General features: G+C 43.1%; 1 protein-coding gene across 1 annotated transcript; it reads right to left on the reverse strand.

The window, feature by feature from the left end:
* Positions 1-103: 103 nt before the first annotated feature.
* LOC146390983 (uncharacterized) lies at positions 104-4,400 on the reverse strand. Its single transcript, XM_084923849.1, has 2 exons — positions 1,493-4,400; positions 104-274 (listed from the first exon to the last, which is right to left on the reverse strand). The coding sequence occupies exons 1-2, from the start codon at positions 3,757-3,759 to the stop codon at positions 271-273; spliced, it is 2,271 nt and encodes a 756-aa protein (XP_084779975.1). The 5' UTR covers positions 3,760-4,400; the 3' UTR covers positions 104-270.
* Between the last annotated feature and the right edge of the window lie 10,955 nt (positions 4,401-15,355).

Below are 15,355 nucleotides of genomic sequence, written 5' to 3' on the forward strand. Positions count from 1 at the left end.
TTCCCAATCCTGATTGACTGGCTGTCCTCTGTGTAGTAAACTGGGTTTCCTCTTCCTCCTCTGCACCTGTAGAGTCCTTCCTGTGAGACACTGATTTGTCCATTTCAGTGGAAAACTGCATCTTGTGTGGTCAGGGCTTCAGAGGATTTCTCATCTCTGTACCAGTAGTATTTCCATCCAGATGATGATGATGGGTTCACAGAGCAGGTCAGGGTCACACTGCCCCCTACTGGAACAGCTGTGTTATCAGCTCTCAGTTTGGCCTTTGGTTTATCTGCAGTTCAGTTTAGAAAAAGAACAAAAGTCAATGACTGAATCGTGTATATGCAGATGTTCACTGTTCATAGACACAAACTACATCTTTCTTGGCTGCTACCTCAACATTCAATTTTTAGCATTTACTGCTATTTACACTTAGCTAGATCAATGCAATCGTGTTGTTTTTATTATGCTGCTTTATTTTTTGCTTGTTTCCTCTTTTTTTCTGTTTTTCTCTCCCTGCTTCTGTTTCATCTTTCTTTCTCCCCCAGCCATGTCTGTCCCATCTGTAACAACCGAAAATAAACTAAAATAAAGTAAGATAAAATAAAATAATAACAACAAAGGTTGATCAAATGGATCAAATACAGCAACGTCATGATGATCCACTTGGTAAAGTAAATCTGTTGGGTATCTGTGTTCAGACATCAATTCTGATGGCTAAAGAAATGGGACAGGCAAAAAAAGGGGGAAAAAAAATAAATGACTGAATCAAAACAGTTTAAATAACTAGATGGAAATGGTGAACATCACCACATTTTGGTGATCTTGAAGAGATACTAACTGTACAATCGTTTTGATCGAAGCTGTGAAAGTTTTATATTTTCTTGGCTGTATTTAAAAAGTACTTGAAGATTGATTAATAAGCTGGTCCATCTTTAGGACCTGGGAGTTTAAAGGGATCAACCTCAATCAGCCTCCTGCTAAAGGTGAGTGGAAGTGACTCAGTTGTGAGAATGTTGATCATAGAAACAGAAACATTTTTGGTGGTATGTCTGTGTGTGTTTCATTTATTTGAACACATGGCAGTATTTGATCAGATGATAGTTCAGAATTACTTTTATTATTTTCTTTATAGAAATTGCAGATCAATTGTTATCTGTTTGAATGTATTATTTATTTATCCTGTTTCTGTCATTATGGTCCTCAGGTGATGGAGCAGCAGGTCAGCATTGGCGTCTCTATACCAGCTGAAAGTTCATGACACAAAGTGGTGACAAACTGTCTACAATGAGGCTACTATCAGCTGCAGCTCTTTGTCTGACTAACAGTGTAACTGTCACGGCTGGCGGGGTGAGCCGTGTGGTGTTGGAGGAAAAGGAGGACCCAAAATGCAGGCAGCCGACTGATGATATGAGTGAGGGTTTATTTACAGGTGACAGTGGCAGAAACAGACAACGAAGCATGAGAAAACAACTGAAGAAACCTAAACTGGAAGAACTAAATGACAAACCTGAGAGCATACAAAAGGGGTGCGGGGCAGAGACAGGACACACACACACACACACACACACACACACACACGTCCCTGAACAGGGTCCCAAAACATAGTTCAGGGGGCCGGCCCGGAGGCTGACAACTCAGGAGCCTAGAACAGGTCATCTCCGGGGGCCGACCGTGCGCACGGCAGCGGCAATGCAAGTCCGGAGGCCAGCCACGCGGAAGGCAGTGGCGGCGTTCAGGAGGTCGTCCACAGTGGCGTAGATGCCCAACAGGCGGCCAGTCAGATGACCAACGATGTTGAGACGGCAGTTGGGGACCTGAAGGCTGCGTGGCCCCCGCAGCACCAGGTGAGACGGAGGCCGGACCAGGCGAAGCGGGTGGGGCTGCAGCAGGCGTGGATGGTGGGGCTGCAGCAGGCGTGGATGCAGCAGGCGTGGATGCAGCAGGCGTGGATGCAGCAGGCGTGGATGCAGCAGGCGTGGATGCAGCAGGCGTGGATGATGAGGCTGCAGCAGGCGTGGATGCAGCAGGCGTGGATGATGAGGCTGCAGCAGGCGTGGATGCAGCAGGCGTGGATGATGAGGCTGCAGCAGGCGTGGATGCAGCAGGCGTGGATGATGAGGCTGCAGCAGGCGTGGATGCAGCAGGCGTGGATGATGAGGCTGCAGCAGGCGTGGATGCAGCAGGCGTGGATGATGAAGCTGCAGCAGGCGTGGATGCAGCAGGCGTGGATGATGAAGCTGCTGCTGCTGCTGCTGCCGCCGGCGGCGTGGATGAAGCTGCTGCTGCTGCCGCCGGCGGCGTGGATGAAGCTGCTGCTGCTGCCGCCGGCGGCGTGGATGAAGCTGCTGCTGCTGCCGCCGGCGGCGTGGATGAAGCTGCTGCTGCTGCCGCCGGCGGCGTGGATGAAGCTGCTGCTGGCGGCGTGGATGAAGCTGCTGCTGGCGGCTGGACGGGCTCCTCGGGCCCTCCAGCTGACGAGGCCGGAAGCTGGACGGGCTCCTCGGGCCCCCCAGCAAAAACCGTCTCAGAACCAGTGGGCACTGGAGCCCCTGGCACACACAGGACAGAACCAGCAGGTGCGGGGACCTCTGGCAGGGACAGAACAGAACCAGCAGGTGCGGGGACCTCTGGCAGGGACAGAACAGAACCAGCAGGCGCACGGGCCTCTGGCAGACACATAGCAGACTGCAGTTGCGCAGAGCATTCACTCTGCTCAGGCAGCGACAGCTGGGTGCAGTCCTCAGCTGGCTTCTTAACCTCCAGGGGTCCAGAGTCTGCTGGGGGCTGAAACCCAGCCTCTGGGGAGGCCCTGGAGTGCATCTCAGTCTCAGAACTGGCCAGCTCTTGAGGAATGTTTACAGGATTGTTATTAGGTTTTTCTCTCTGCTTAGAATAAGAAGTTGTTGAACTGTCCTTTATGGGTTGAACTGTCATGGCTTGCTGTACCGGAGGAGTTGGTGAAGATGATGGCTGAATAGGTGGCTGAGCTGATAATAAGGCTGATGAGTCTTCTACCAACCGAGCTATTGACTGGGCTATGGATTGTAACATGGTTTGTAGTAAGTCTGGCTGTGGTAATGACTGAGCTATGGGTCGTGAGGCTGAATGTGGTGGAGGTGGCGACTGGGCTTCAGGCCGGGCGGCTAACTGGGCTTCAGGCCGGGCGGCTAACTGGGCTTCAGGCCGGGCGGCTAACTGGGCTTCAGGCCGGGCGGCTAACTGGGCTTCAGGCCGGGCGGCTACGGTCTCAGGAAACACATTCTTGTAAATGACAGTTGCAGGCGAACCAGGGAAAACACCATTATTCTCACTGGCTGCACAGAAAACGGCCCCAGAATAAACAGTCCTTAAATTGGAAAGCTCGTGATTATTGTCTCTTTTACTCACCACAGCCGGCAACTCAGACGTCTCGGGGTCCGGCTGTGGCGATGGGCGTCGGCGGCGTGATCGCCGTTTCCCTTTAAATGACGGCTCAGATCGGCCGGGCAATTCCACATCCGGCGGGCCGTGCAAAACCTTCACCGCCGGGCTGGGTTGGGAAGCGGTAGCGGCTGGAGGGTGGAGGTGAAGTTCGTTAAGAATGAAGTCTTGTACGAGCGGGTGAAGAGAGTCCAGTAGCCAGGGGTGAGCAGAGATTAATTGCTGTAGCCTGGCTTCTACAGCGCAGTGTAATTCCTCTCCCTCACGTTCGAGCCACAGATTGACCAATCGTGAGACAGAGTCGATTAATTCCTCCCGAAACACCTGGGAGGGTGCGGATGCTGCTGGGTCCATGTTTGGTCGGTTCGTACTGTCACGGCTGGCGGGGTGAGCCGTGTGGTGTTGGAGGAAAAGGAGGACCCAAAATGCAGGCAGCCGACTAATGATATGAGTGAGGGTTTATTTACAGGTGACAGTGGCAGAAACAGACAACGAAGCATGAGAAAACAACTGAAGAAACCTAAACTGGAAGAACTAAATGACAAACCTGAGAGCATACAAAAGGGGTGCGGGGCAGAGAGACGCAGAGACAGGAACGAAACACCATAGAACGCAGACGAACCGACAACGAACACAGACCGACACCCACTATATATACACACACAAGGTAATCGGGTAATCGCACACAGGAGGGAAGAACAGCTGATCTGAATACACATGATGACTGGAGGACACAAGCTGAACACAATGACAACAGACACAGACCTTCAGAATAGAACAGGAAATCCAGAACACGAGCCTTCAAAGTAAAGCAGGAACACACAGACTGATTTACAACACAACACGGGGACATGAACAGAGCACCGAGGACAGACACAGGTAGGGCTGAATATACACCAAACTTCAGGTTCAACCCTAAACTAATACAAAATCAGAATAAACACAAGGCACAAAAATGAACTTCAAGGAAACACAAAACGCTGGGTCAAAATGACCCAGGACCATGACAGTAACATGTTTTGTAGACCATTGAATTCATCCTGTGCTGACCATGATGACATTTGTCAAATGGAGATCACACAACAAACATGACTTACTTGATGCTGACAATGTGAAGGCTTCACTCCACTCTGTTGAAGAATATGAGTCATCTCTGCGTCGACTCTTACACATGTAGTCTCCACTGCTGGACTCAGAAACTCTGAATGTCACATCATTATTGTGTGTCCACTGTGTGGGTGTCCTGGGTCCTCTCCATTCATACTCCCACTCAGTGGTTTCACCTCCTTCCTGCACCTCACATGTCAGAGTGATCGTCTCACCTCTGAATATCTGAGGCCAGTTGGGTTGTTGTTTTACAACAACTTTATTGGAAACTGTTTACACATATTAACAGTTGAGATACAAACAGAAACATGAAATCAACACAGAAAACTTAACATTGTATGTTTGATAATCATGAGTGAATGTATATTTCAAACTAAATGACTGAACTCACAGGTTATCTCAATGATGACATCATCACTTATATCAGCGTAGTAAACTGGGTTTCCTCTTGTTCCTCTGCAGCGGTAGATTCCTCCTTCAGATACTCTGATATCTCTGTTTTGTTGATCTCTGATTTTACCTTCAGAGGTTGTTTGGGTTCGTCTGAACCACTCATATTTCCATCCATCAGAGCTCTGCACAGAGCAGGTCAGTGTCACACTGCCCCCTACTGGTATGATTGTTGTTCCTGCTGTCAGTGAGGCCCTGGGTCTATATGCTGTTATGAAAAACAGGGAAAGAAAATGTTCACCTGATCCAATATACAGGAAAAACACTGCTTTTAAAATATGTTTTCATTTCAAATTCCCACAAAATAAAATCAACAAATTTTCTCTTCACTTTCATAAACTTCAGATGTTTGCATTTTTTCTGTCTCAACATGGTGACAGAGCTGCAGTAATTCAGGTTGTAGATCTCTAAATAAACACAGTATAAATGTTTGTCCAATCTCAGGCCTGAATAAGTCACTGTAAACGACAACGGCAGACCCAGTGGCATTTTGATCATTTTTATTGTTCTGTGCACATCAACACCCCAACCACAGGACCCAGTACAATATTTAAGTCGGCGGGGCATGATTGTGGATGCCGTGCGGTGCGTCCGCCTTCCCTGCACAGCACCGCAGGCCCCGCCCCGCCACAGTCACACTGAATATAAACTAATGCAGTTCACTGTTGAAGGAAACACAATGATGGGTTCAGAGGGATCTTCCTAGTTTCAGGTTTAGACAACAGAAACATCATAACCTTAGATTTTATGAAGCTTTTGATGTTTCTTCTTTTCCCTACTTAAAATCAATTTAATCCACAGTTTTTTTTGTTAGACATAAACACATGTCGTAATAATAAATTACAGTCTGTGAGCATAGTAGTACTTGTGAACAAGTAACCAGTAATGTACAGTAGTTCTTGTTAAAGTTTGAAGTTTCAAGGACAACAATTATTAAATGTATTCAGAATTTTATAATTTATTCAACAGGAATCATCACATTATTGGTCACTGAGGGCTTACCTAATACAGTTATAGAGACAGTATTACTGTACTTTGTAACACGTGGGTGCTTCATGAGACCAGAGCACTGGTATTCACCACTTTGACTTGTTGTTGTAATTTGTGATCTGTGGTCTGTGTGTTCACTGTAGTGGAGAAATGCTTGACCATCCCTGTTTACTGTGTAATACCAGTCAGTGTCTTCTCCTTCATTCATGTCACATTTGAAGGTAACAAACTCTCCGATGAAAAAACTGGACCAGTTGGGTTCAATAGTTAGCACAGCATCTAGAATCCAACACAACCACAAAGTTAACAATCTGAAACACTTCTATGCACGACACAATCTGTGACAGTATGTTCATACACTGTTTATATATTGATGTTTAGTTTAGTTTAGTTTCCTGATCCATGTCTGTTTTTAGATTTAACACTGCAGCAAAGTTTTACAGAGAATAGTCACAAGAGAAAATAACCAGTGAGCAGCAGTTCACTGGGTGAAAATAACTCAATGTTAGAAGAGAATGGCCAGACCACTCATTGCAACCGAGATATGCAGAACAGTGTCTTTGAATGCACAACATGAAGTAAATGTCATATAGCAGCAGATGACCACACCAGGTGCCATGCCTGTCAGCTAAGAACAGCAAACTGAGGCTATAATTCAAAACCTGACAACATGAGTTTGTAAAAACATTGCCTGGTCTGATGAGTCTCAGTTTCTGCTGCAACATTCAGATGGTAGGGTCAGAATTTGGCATAACATCATGAAAGCATGGATCCATTGTATCAGAAATTAGGTTGACTGATACTAAGTGTCTTTTACAGAGAACAGATGCAAGAATGTCTGATCATATAAATCAAATTAATTTCACTTTCATCTGCAAATAAAGGTATGTCCACATTTCCTTTTTTAGGCTGTGGGACTGTAACCTTTAAAGTTTAAATTGATCCAGTTTAAAGTTTCAGAGCCTCAGAAATCAACAGCTGCACTGAGAGCGCACTCAACAATAATCAATCAATCAATCTTTATTTATAAAGCACTTTTCATACAAAAAAAATGTAGCACAAAGTGCTTTACATGGTTAAAAGCAGCCCACCCCACCCTCCAACTCACTCCCCACACTCTCATTAACATAAACGATGTGAATACACACATATCACCCCCCACACACACACACGCACACACACACACGCACACTTAAAGAGTAAAATTGGGCTGCGTACGCATGAGCCAAGTGAGGAAACACTATCACAGGGAGCCGTCTGCACCGGGAGCCGGTCACAGACCGCAGCCTCCAGGCTGGGCACACAGCAGGAGGGAGGCAAAGAAGCCCCCCAGCCAGGCTGAGAGGACCCCCAGAGCCCCAGCAGCCACGGTCGATCACAGCCCCGGTGCAGAGAGCGCCCTCCGAGGAAACACTGGAGATATGACACAATAGGATATATACAGGGTAAAACGATAAAACAAATAAGAACGGGATACAATATAAATATGAATATAAATAGAGTAAGAAGATTAAAAAATGAATAAGAATAAAATCAATAACTATTAGGTAAAGCCTAAATTAATAATAGAATAACAGGATAGAATAAATAAGCATAAAAAAAACGTTAAGTAAAAGCTAAATTAAAAAAGTGGGTCTTGAGCCTGTTCTTAAAAACATGTACGTTCTCTGCGGCCCTGAGCTCCTCCGGCAGGCTGTTCCACAGACGAGGACCATACCACTCAAAAGCTGCCTCTCCGTGAGTATGTGTCCTGACTTTAGGGACAATCAAAAGGCCAGTGCCAGAGGACCTCAGGGGCCGCGAGGGTTCATATGGTAAAAGCAAATCTGAGAGATAAGAAGGCCCAAGACCATTAAGACATTTAAAAACCAATAAAAGAACTTTAAAATCGATCCTGAAACACACAGGGAGCCAATGCAGCGATTCTAAAACCGGTGTAATGTGGGCCCGCCCTCTGGTCTTCATCAGCACACGAGCTGCCGAGTTTTGTAAAAGTTGTAAAGTTGAAATATTCTTTTTAGGAAGACCAGAGAGCAGAGCATTACAGTAATCAATGCGACTGGTAATAAAAGCATGCATCAACATCTCCGTGTTGGCCCGAGAGAGAATAGGGCGGACTCTGGCTATATTTTTTAGATGATAAAATCCAATTTTGGTTACATGTTTAATATGTGGGATAAAACCAAGCTCAGAGTCAGAAATAACACCCAGGTTTTTCACTTGTAGCGAAGGACATAGTGAAAATGCCTCTAATTTAGACAAGAGTTTCTCTCTCTGAGCCTCAGGACCGATGATTAAAACTTCAGTCTTGTCCTGGTTAAGCTGTAAAAAGTTTTCTGCCATCCAAGATCTTATATCTAAAATACAGTTAAAAAGGGCATCCATTGGTCTGGTGTCATCAGGAGACACGGAGATGTACAGCTGAGTGTCATCAGCGTAACTGTGAAAGTTCACCCCATGCCTCCTGATGACACCGCCGAGAGGGAGCATATACAAATTAAAAAGTACAGGGCCTAAAACCGACCCTTGAGGCACACCACATGTCATTTTATGGATCTTAGAGGAGCATGTATCCATACTCACCATAAAAGTTCTGTCTGAGAGATAGGAAGTGAACCAGTTGTGTACAGCACCAGAGAGGCCCACCATGTGTTTCAGTCTGTTTAAAAGAATAGTGTGGTCTACTGTATCAAAGGCTGCGCTTAGATCCAGTAGCACCAGGACTGAGAGCTTTTGGGAGTCCCAGTTACATCTAAGATCATTTAGAACCTTTAGGAGAGCAGTCTCTGTGCTGTGGTGCTGTGGTAAAACAATTAATGGGAATAAAAATGTTTGATTCATCGCTCTGTGCTCTACATCTTCAGGTTAATGAGTTTCTACTGCATTCATATCTTATGTTTGATATCATTTATTTATTTTAACCACTATTTAACAATATCTCTGCAGCAGGTGGCACTATGTGTCCCTCCAAACCATCAAAGCTCAGCTGATTCACAGAAGCAGGATTCAGCTTCGAGAGCAGAGTCCTGCAAATGTGTCGACTGTGTAGACTTTTCATTGGGACAGAGAGGGGGAGGGACTTTCACCCACCCAACACATGCTTCGTGCATCCTCTAAGGTCCTGACTGCACGTTGTTTGAAGTTGATGATGTCAGCGTTTGCTGAATGTTTGATTTGTTGGCAAGTGAAGCAAAATATAGCAGAGAGTGAGAGCAGAGTTCAGCAGGAAAGGGAGAAACACAAAAAACACTTCAAAGGTCAAAAATGCACACATGCGAGAGCGTAAATCTGGTGTGCGATGGCTTCTTTATGCGTGCTTGCATGAACTTGAGTTCTACGCACAAAGGTTGTTGAATTTGCACACGAGGAATTTCTGATAACTGTTACATAATTCAATATTAGTGAAACAGGAGCTTTGCTGACCTCTGACCTTTCCTACTAAAGTGTTGAACATTATGATCATTCAGCTGTTAGTGAGGGGAGGAGCTGCGTGCCTGTCTGTCTGCAGCAGTGCTGTCAAATTATGCCTCAGCTGGAGGAAGCCAAGACAACACTACTGATATCAACATTGATGCAAATGAGCATCTTCATTCTGTTTTAGTAATGATTAATAATGAAGTGTCAATTTTTGACAACCCTACTCTACACACGTACAATGATAAAATTACTCTGATATGTTCTGTCTCTGAAGTTTCACTGCAGATATTTGCGTTTCTAAAATGCAAACATCTGCAGTGATCTTTCCTCTTCTTAACATTAAAAAGTAAAAATAAAAATCTAATTATTTATTGAGTAAAGAGAAAAATAACAATGTCTCACCATCAGCATTAACGTAGAAAAGAGTGCTGAGTAATGAAGTAAAGATTAAACAGCATCAGGATCAAACTGAGAGAAAATCAAACAAAACAAACAAACTTAGAGCATTGTTTTAAAAGATTATTTTTCATATAACAGTTGCTGCTCAGCAAAATATGTCTGTGAATACAGAATTTTATTTGGTAACAATTTTATTTGAAACATGAAAAAACTGTTTTAAAATGATAGTTATAAAAATAACTATTGTTTACAAAAAATATTTATAAAAGTCATTACAAAAAATGTACTTACACAATAACCCCGTCATGCAGAGCAAAGAGTGCCCCATCCTCACATCCAGCCCTGCTGCACTCTGATCCTCAGCTGATCTCAAACACTTTGACTTTACATCAATAATAAAAAGAGAAGCTGCATTTAATACAGATAAGACCAGAGTGTTTCTTCTGACTGTGGCCTCTCTGTGCTTCCTTTCCTTTTATAGAAACCTCAAACAGCTCCTGTAGCTTTGACCACAGCAGTTGTGTGACGTGTTCACATTTCCTGTCCACTGGAAACATGCAGGCTTGCTTCTTGTGTTTGCTTCTTACCTTCTGTTGTTTCAGGTCAGGTGACATATTTTACCAGCTCATAATTATGTTTTATTCTCAGAGACTTTTATATGATTTGTGCAGTGTCGTGTCGTGACTAGGGATGGGTATCGTTTAGGTTTTTTCCGATACCGGTGCCAAACCAGTACTTTTGAAACGGTGCCGGTGCTTAAACGGTGCTCAAACCAGTGCTTGAACCGGCGCTTAAACAATGGAAAAACACAAACTTTGTCCAAAAACCTCTCATGTTTAGCTAGTTTTTTTGCAAAAAGATAACAATGTTAGCCTTTTCTGCAGCTATGGGGCATATATGGTATCACTCTTGGCTGGAAGCAGTGCTTAATCAATGGAAAAAAACAAAAACTTTGTCCAAAAACCTCTCATGTTTAACTGTTTCCCACTTTTTCTTTGGTCATTTTAGCCTTTTTGGCCAGGGTGAAGGGAGCATCTGCCATCAAACAAGAAGACAGCCGCATGTATTTACGATGGTGTTTGCTAGTTCACCTTACATGCATTAATGTAATAACATGGTTAGCCTACTCAACGTAAATTACACACGAACAACATTAAGCTACTCACGCTGAGAAGAACGGCTGCTGCTGCCGTCATCCGTCATCATTTCTGCTACACTGGCAGGGCTAGGGGCCAGGACTCTCCTCTTCGGGTTCTTGCAGGATGTTACTAACTCCGGGTCCGATGACAGGCATCACACTCATAGTAGGTACGGTGCATTTCTCGGCTTTAAAAAAACGCTATGCGTCGCCAGGTGTTTCATCAGATTTGAGGAGTTACCTCCTTTGCACAGTGTCACCTTAAAGCACTTGTTGCAGGCTGCTGAGTTTGCATCTTTTGCTGTGAAGTACAGCCAGACTTTTGACCGCTTCGCCTTGGGCATTTTTAATCTGTAGCTCTGCTCTAAAAGAACGTACGTACCTGGACCCGCCTACTATCCTTGGAAAGGTAAAATGATTGGCTAGAACCTGAAGTGTATCACATCTCAGGAAAAAAAAAGCACCGAAATAAAGCACCGAAATGTGCGCTGCTTTTCGGTCTGTTTATGTCAGATCCGGTGCCATGATGGCACCGGATACCGGTACCTATCCCTAGTCGTGACATATGTACATGCAGTGAGGTGTTGGACCTTTACACTGAAGAAACCAAACAGCCACCCCATAAACACATTGAACAACATAGAAGAGACACCTCGACTGGAAAAGCTCTGTAACTGCACCTAAAATATAAAGGTTGTTCTTTTAATGATACCAGTGTTCACATTTTGAAATGTCATGTCGCTGTTTTCGTCTCCCATTTTTGCTTCTATGTCCCCATGTCTGTTTCTTCCCCGGTTCAGGTGTCTTTTTCCATTTTTTCTGTTTTATTTTGACAGTATCACGTCCTGTGTTTGGTTTGTCTTCCTCGTGCGTCATTATGTTTATTGCAGTTGTGTTTCCCGTGTGTTCCACTTCCCTCGTCAGCCTCTTGTGTATTTTTGGTGTGAGTTTTCATTCGTTCATTGGCAGGTCATCTTTTCACCATGTGCCATGTTTCTGTTCAGTCAAATCTCAGGTATTCATGTCCATGTTAGCCACATTCAGGTTTCATGTTCACTGTGTCTAGTGTTAGTTTTCCCCAGTTTAGTTCACTGTTAACATTGTCCTAGTTTCTGTTTGCTTTTGTTTATATTGTTGATCCAGCCTAAAGTAAACGGCTTGTTTTTTGTTAAGTTCATTCCTGTCTCAACCGTCTGCTTTTGGGCTCGCGCCACTCTCCAGTCATCTGGCCACAACAAAGTCTGTACTGCCACTGTGGTGTATTTTTGACTCACTAAAAAAGCCATGATTAGGTTTGAGCACCAATTAGTCAAAAAAGCAAGTACTATGCTGCACTGCTATTCATACCTGCGTGGCTCTACTTAACCAAGAATCAAAACAAATCCTGTTTCCTAGCTTTTTCTGCAACATGCTAACTCGGGAGTGACGTCACTCCCAATTTCCAACATCCGAGTTCAGAGGTGTCTTCAATGCAGCATAATGACCCAAACCTTTATTCACTCCTTGGCTCATGTGATGACACACATGATTAGTATTGGGTCTACGAACCTTTTTAAGAGACAACTCCCACTAAGGTTAAAATACTCTGGAGTCTCCACTGTTTGCCTCTAGAAGTGAAGAAGCCTCTTAGATGAGAGGTGACACGTCTTAAAGAAACTTAAAGAAGTTTAGTCACTTTCTTTCCAAACTCCTTAGGCTACCATGAGATGGATGACTGAGAACCTACACAGACATTAAACATTAAGAAGGTTGCAGGTTTGAATCCACCAGCTGAGGATTTTTGTGTGGAGTTTGCATGTTCTCCCTCTACCTGTCTGGGTTCTCTCCAGGTACTCTGGCTTCCTCACACAGTCAAAAGTCATATATTATTATGTTAACTAGTGATTCAGGTGATTACCTCTAGGTATAGATGCGAACATGAATGGTTGTCTGTCTCTCCATAACCTGTCCAAGTGGACCTCATCTTTCACATTATAAAAGTTATTATAGGCTCCGCCCACATTAGTCCAAAAAGACAACAGAGCAGTGAATGCTTTAAGGTGTGGTAACTTTGTGATTGGCTAGTCCGCTCCATATGAGCATGCAGTGTACCTCAGTTTATCACTCAAAAAACAAGACAGTGGCCATTGTCAATATACAGTCTATAATATCAATCTAAGTTAAAGCATGCAAACACAGCCTCCATCCTTAATCCTGTCAAACACTTTCTTACAAAGGTTATAATTAAGGTTTGGTGCAGTATCATCTACACATACAAACATGTTGACATCCGGGTGTTTTAGATTGTTTAACAGCAGGTGTGTTTCTTCTTCCCATCACTTTTGTGTTTGAAAGGTAAAATACATTAACATATAATTTCATGTTTTTAGCTTATTTGCAGCTTATACATGTTTGTGTTATACTGTGAGGAACTGGCCTGTTTGGAAGTTTCAGTAAGAAGAAAAACATGTCTGTATATGATTTAGTGGACAGAGAGAGTGATGGATGATTTTATTTATTTCAGAGATAAATGAACATTTACAGCACGTCCATGCAGAGACTCTTAAAGACATGAGCGTGAGAAACAAGCTTTTCACCGTTTCTCTTGATGCCCACATGCTTTATTTATTCTTTAGTCCAGCATGTGTCATCACCACAATAAAGCTACTTTTAACCTGTTTTCACACATTGTCATACCTGCACATTTCCACTGTGCTGTGTTGACTTTAAAGAAAATAAACCGCAGGCTTCATTTCCTCTTATGAGGTATCTGACTTGCAGCAGATAAAAATAAACCTGTTGGAGAAAAGACTTAACCAACAACTATCTCTTACACACGTAGGCATCAAAGTCTGTTCAGAGGAAGAAAGACGTTATTCTGTATTGTCTTATTTACAGTTTGATCTTGTAGTTTTACTGCTTATTGCTTCTTAAATAAAACAGATCACTATATTAATTTAACAAAAGATTTGCATTTATCAAAATAATCTACAGTTTTCTCCACTCTGTACGAGTGCAATGTATGGTGTCCAAACAACCAAGTTAACCAGCAGAGTATGAGGAGGAAGCAGAGGGGCGGGGATCAGGAAGGTCAGGTGGTTATCAGGAGGATAGGAAAGAGCAAAAGGGTTGGGTATAGTTTCTGGATTTCCATCATAAAAAAAAAGAAATGTCCACCAGAAAAAGTCTCAACACGATGTAAGATAATGTCACACCAACAGGGGGCACTATAATCTGAACTTTAAAGCCATGTCTGCTGATTCAGAGCTTGAAAACAAAGTTTAAATAAAGGAGATGAAAGAAAATAAAATTAGTAAAATACACAAAAGGTAAGATTGTGTTAAAGCTGCATGTTGGCCATGACTTGTTATGGACCTGAAACAAAAAACAGAACAAATACAACTGAAAAACTGACAAAGACTAAAAGGTGTTGAAGATGTGGGGCTGCTGTCTGATGAGATGTGTGTTGCAATAACCTGTCAAAACACGGATCAGTAAAAATGATTAAACTTGTGATGGTGCTTTGTACACAGTTTATTTAACATGTTGTGTCCCAACGTTAGAAATTATGAATCACTTTCAGCCAATAATCAATAAGAAACGTTTCACCCTTTCTGTTGCCACACAACAACATTAAGAGGATAATTAGCATGAATCCATGTTGTTCATGTTGTTTCTGACTCATTCGATATCACAGCTGCTCACTGATTCTGTTCTGTTGCTGCTACTCTCCCTGATTCAGGTTTTACATGTTTGCATGTCATCAGCTGATCTCAGAACAGCAACATGACACTAAATATTAATGGTGTGTGAGTGCACTCCCATGTGTTTCATTTATAAATTTCCTCCAAATTAACTGTGGGAACAATAAATTATAAATGGATTAATGTCTCCCTCTATTGGCCACTGGTTGTAATTACAATCCAGTGATTGTACTTGGAAGCTGTGACAAGCTGGGATAAGGAGCTATATCTGTATATCCACACTGACACGTAAAGCCTGTCACAGGACCTACCTTGAACACTGATGTCGCTCTGATGTGGAGAATAGATGATTTCAAATGTTCTGTTCGCAAAATAAGATAAGATAAGATAAGATAAGATAAGATAAGATAAGATAAGATAACCTTTATTAGTCCCACATGTGGGACATTTGTTTTGTCACAGCAGAGAGTGGACAGTGCAAAGTTTATTAGCAAAAATTAGAGAACACTGGAAAACAATAAGAATAATATACTGTACACAACTGTACAGAATAGAATAGAATGAAATAATATAAAATGTACAATAGGATAAAAATAGAATACAAATGCTATATACAACTGAGTAAAAATATAACTTTGTCAGAAAACAGTATTGCACTTAGTCTTATTGCACATGTGTGTGTTTGATCAGCTGCAAAAGTCTTTGTTGTGGAGTCTGACAGCAGTGGGGAGGAAAGACCTGCGAAATCTCTCCGTCCCACTCAGTG

The sequence above is a fragment of the Perissodus microlepis genome, chromosome 3, assembly GCF_051167445.1.
Source record: "Perissodus microlepis isolate ML-2025 ecotype Zambia chromosome 3, ASM5116744v1, whole genome shotgun sequence".
NCBI lineage: Eukaryota > Metazoa > Chordata > Actinopteri > Cichliformes > Cichlidae > Perissodus > Perissodus microlepis.

What these genes read in the sequence shown, in the direction of transcription:
- LOC146390983 (XM_084923849.1), bottom strand. Translation starts at nt 3,759, where the DNA reads ATGGACCCAGCAGCATCCGCACCCTCCCAGGTGTTTCGGGAGGAATTA.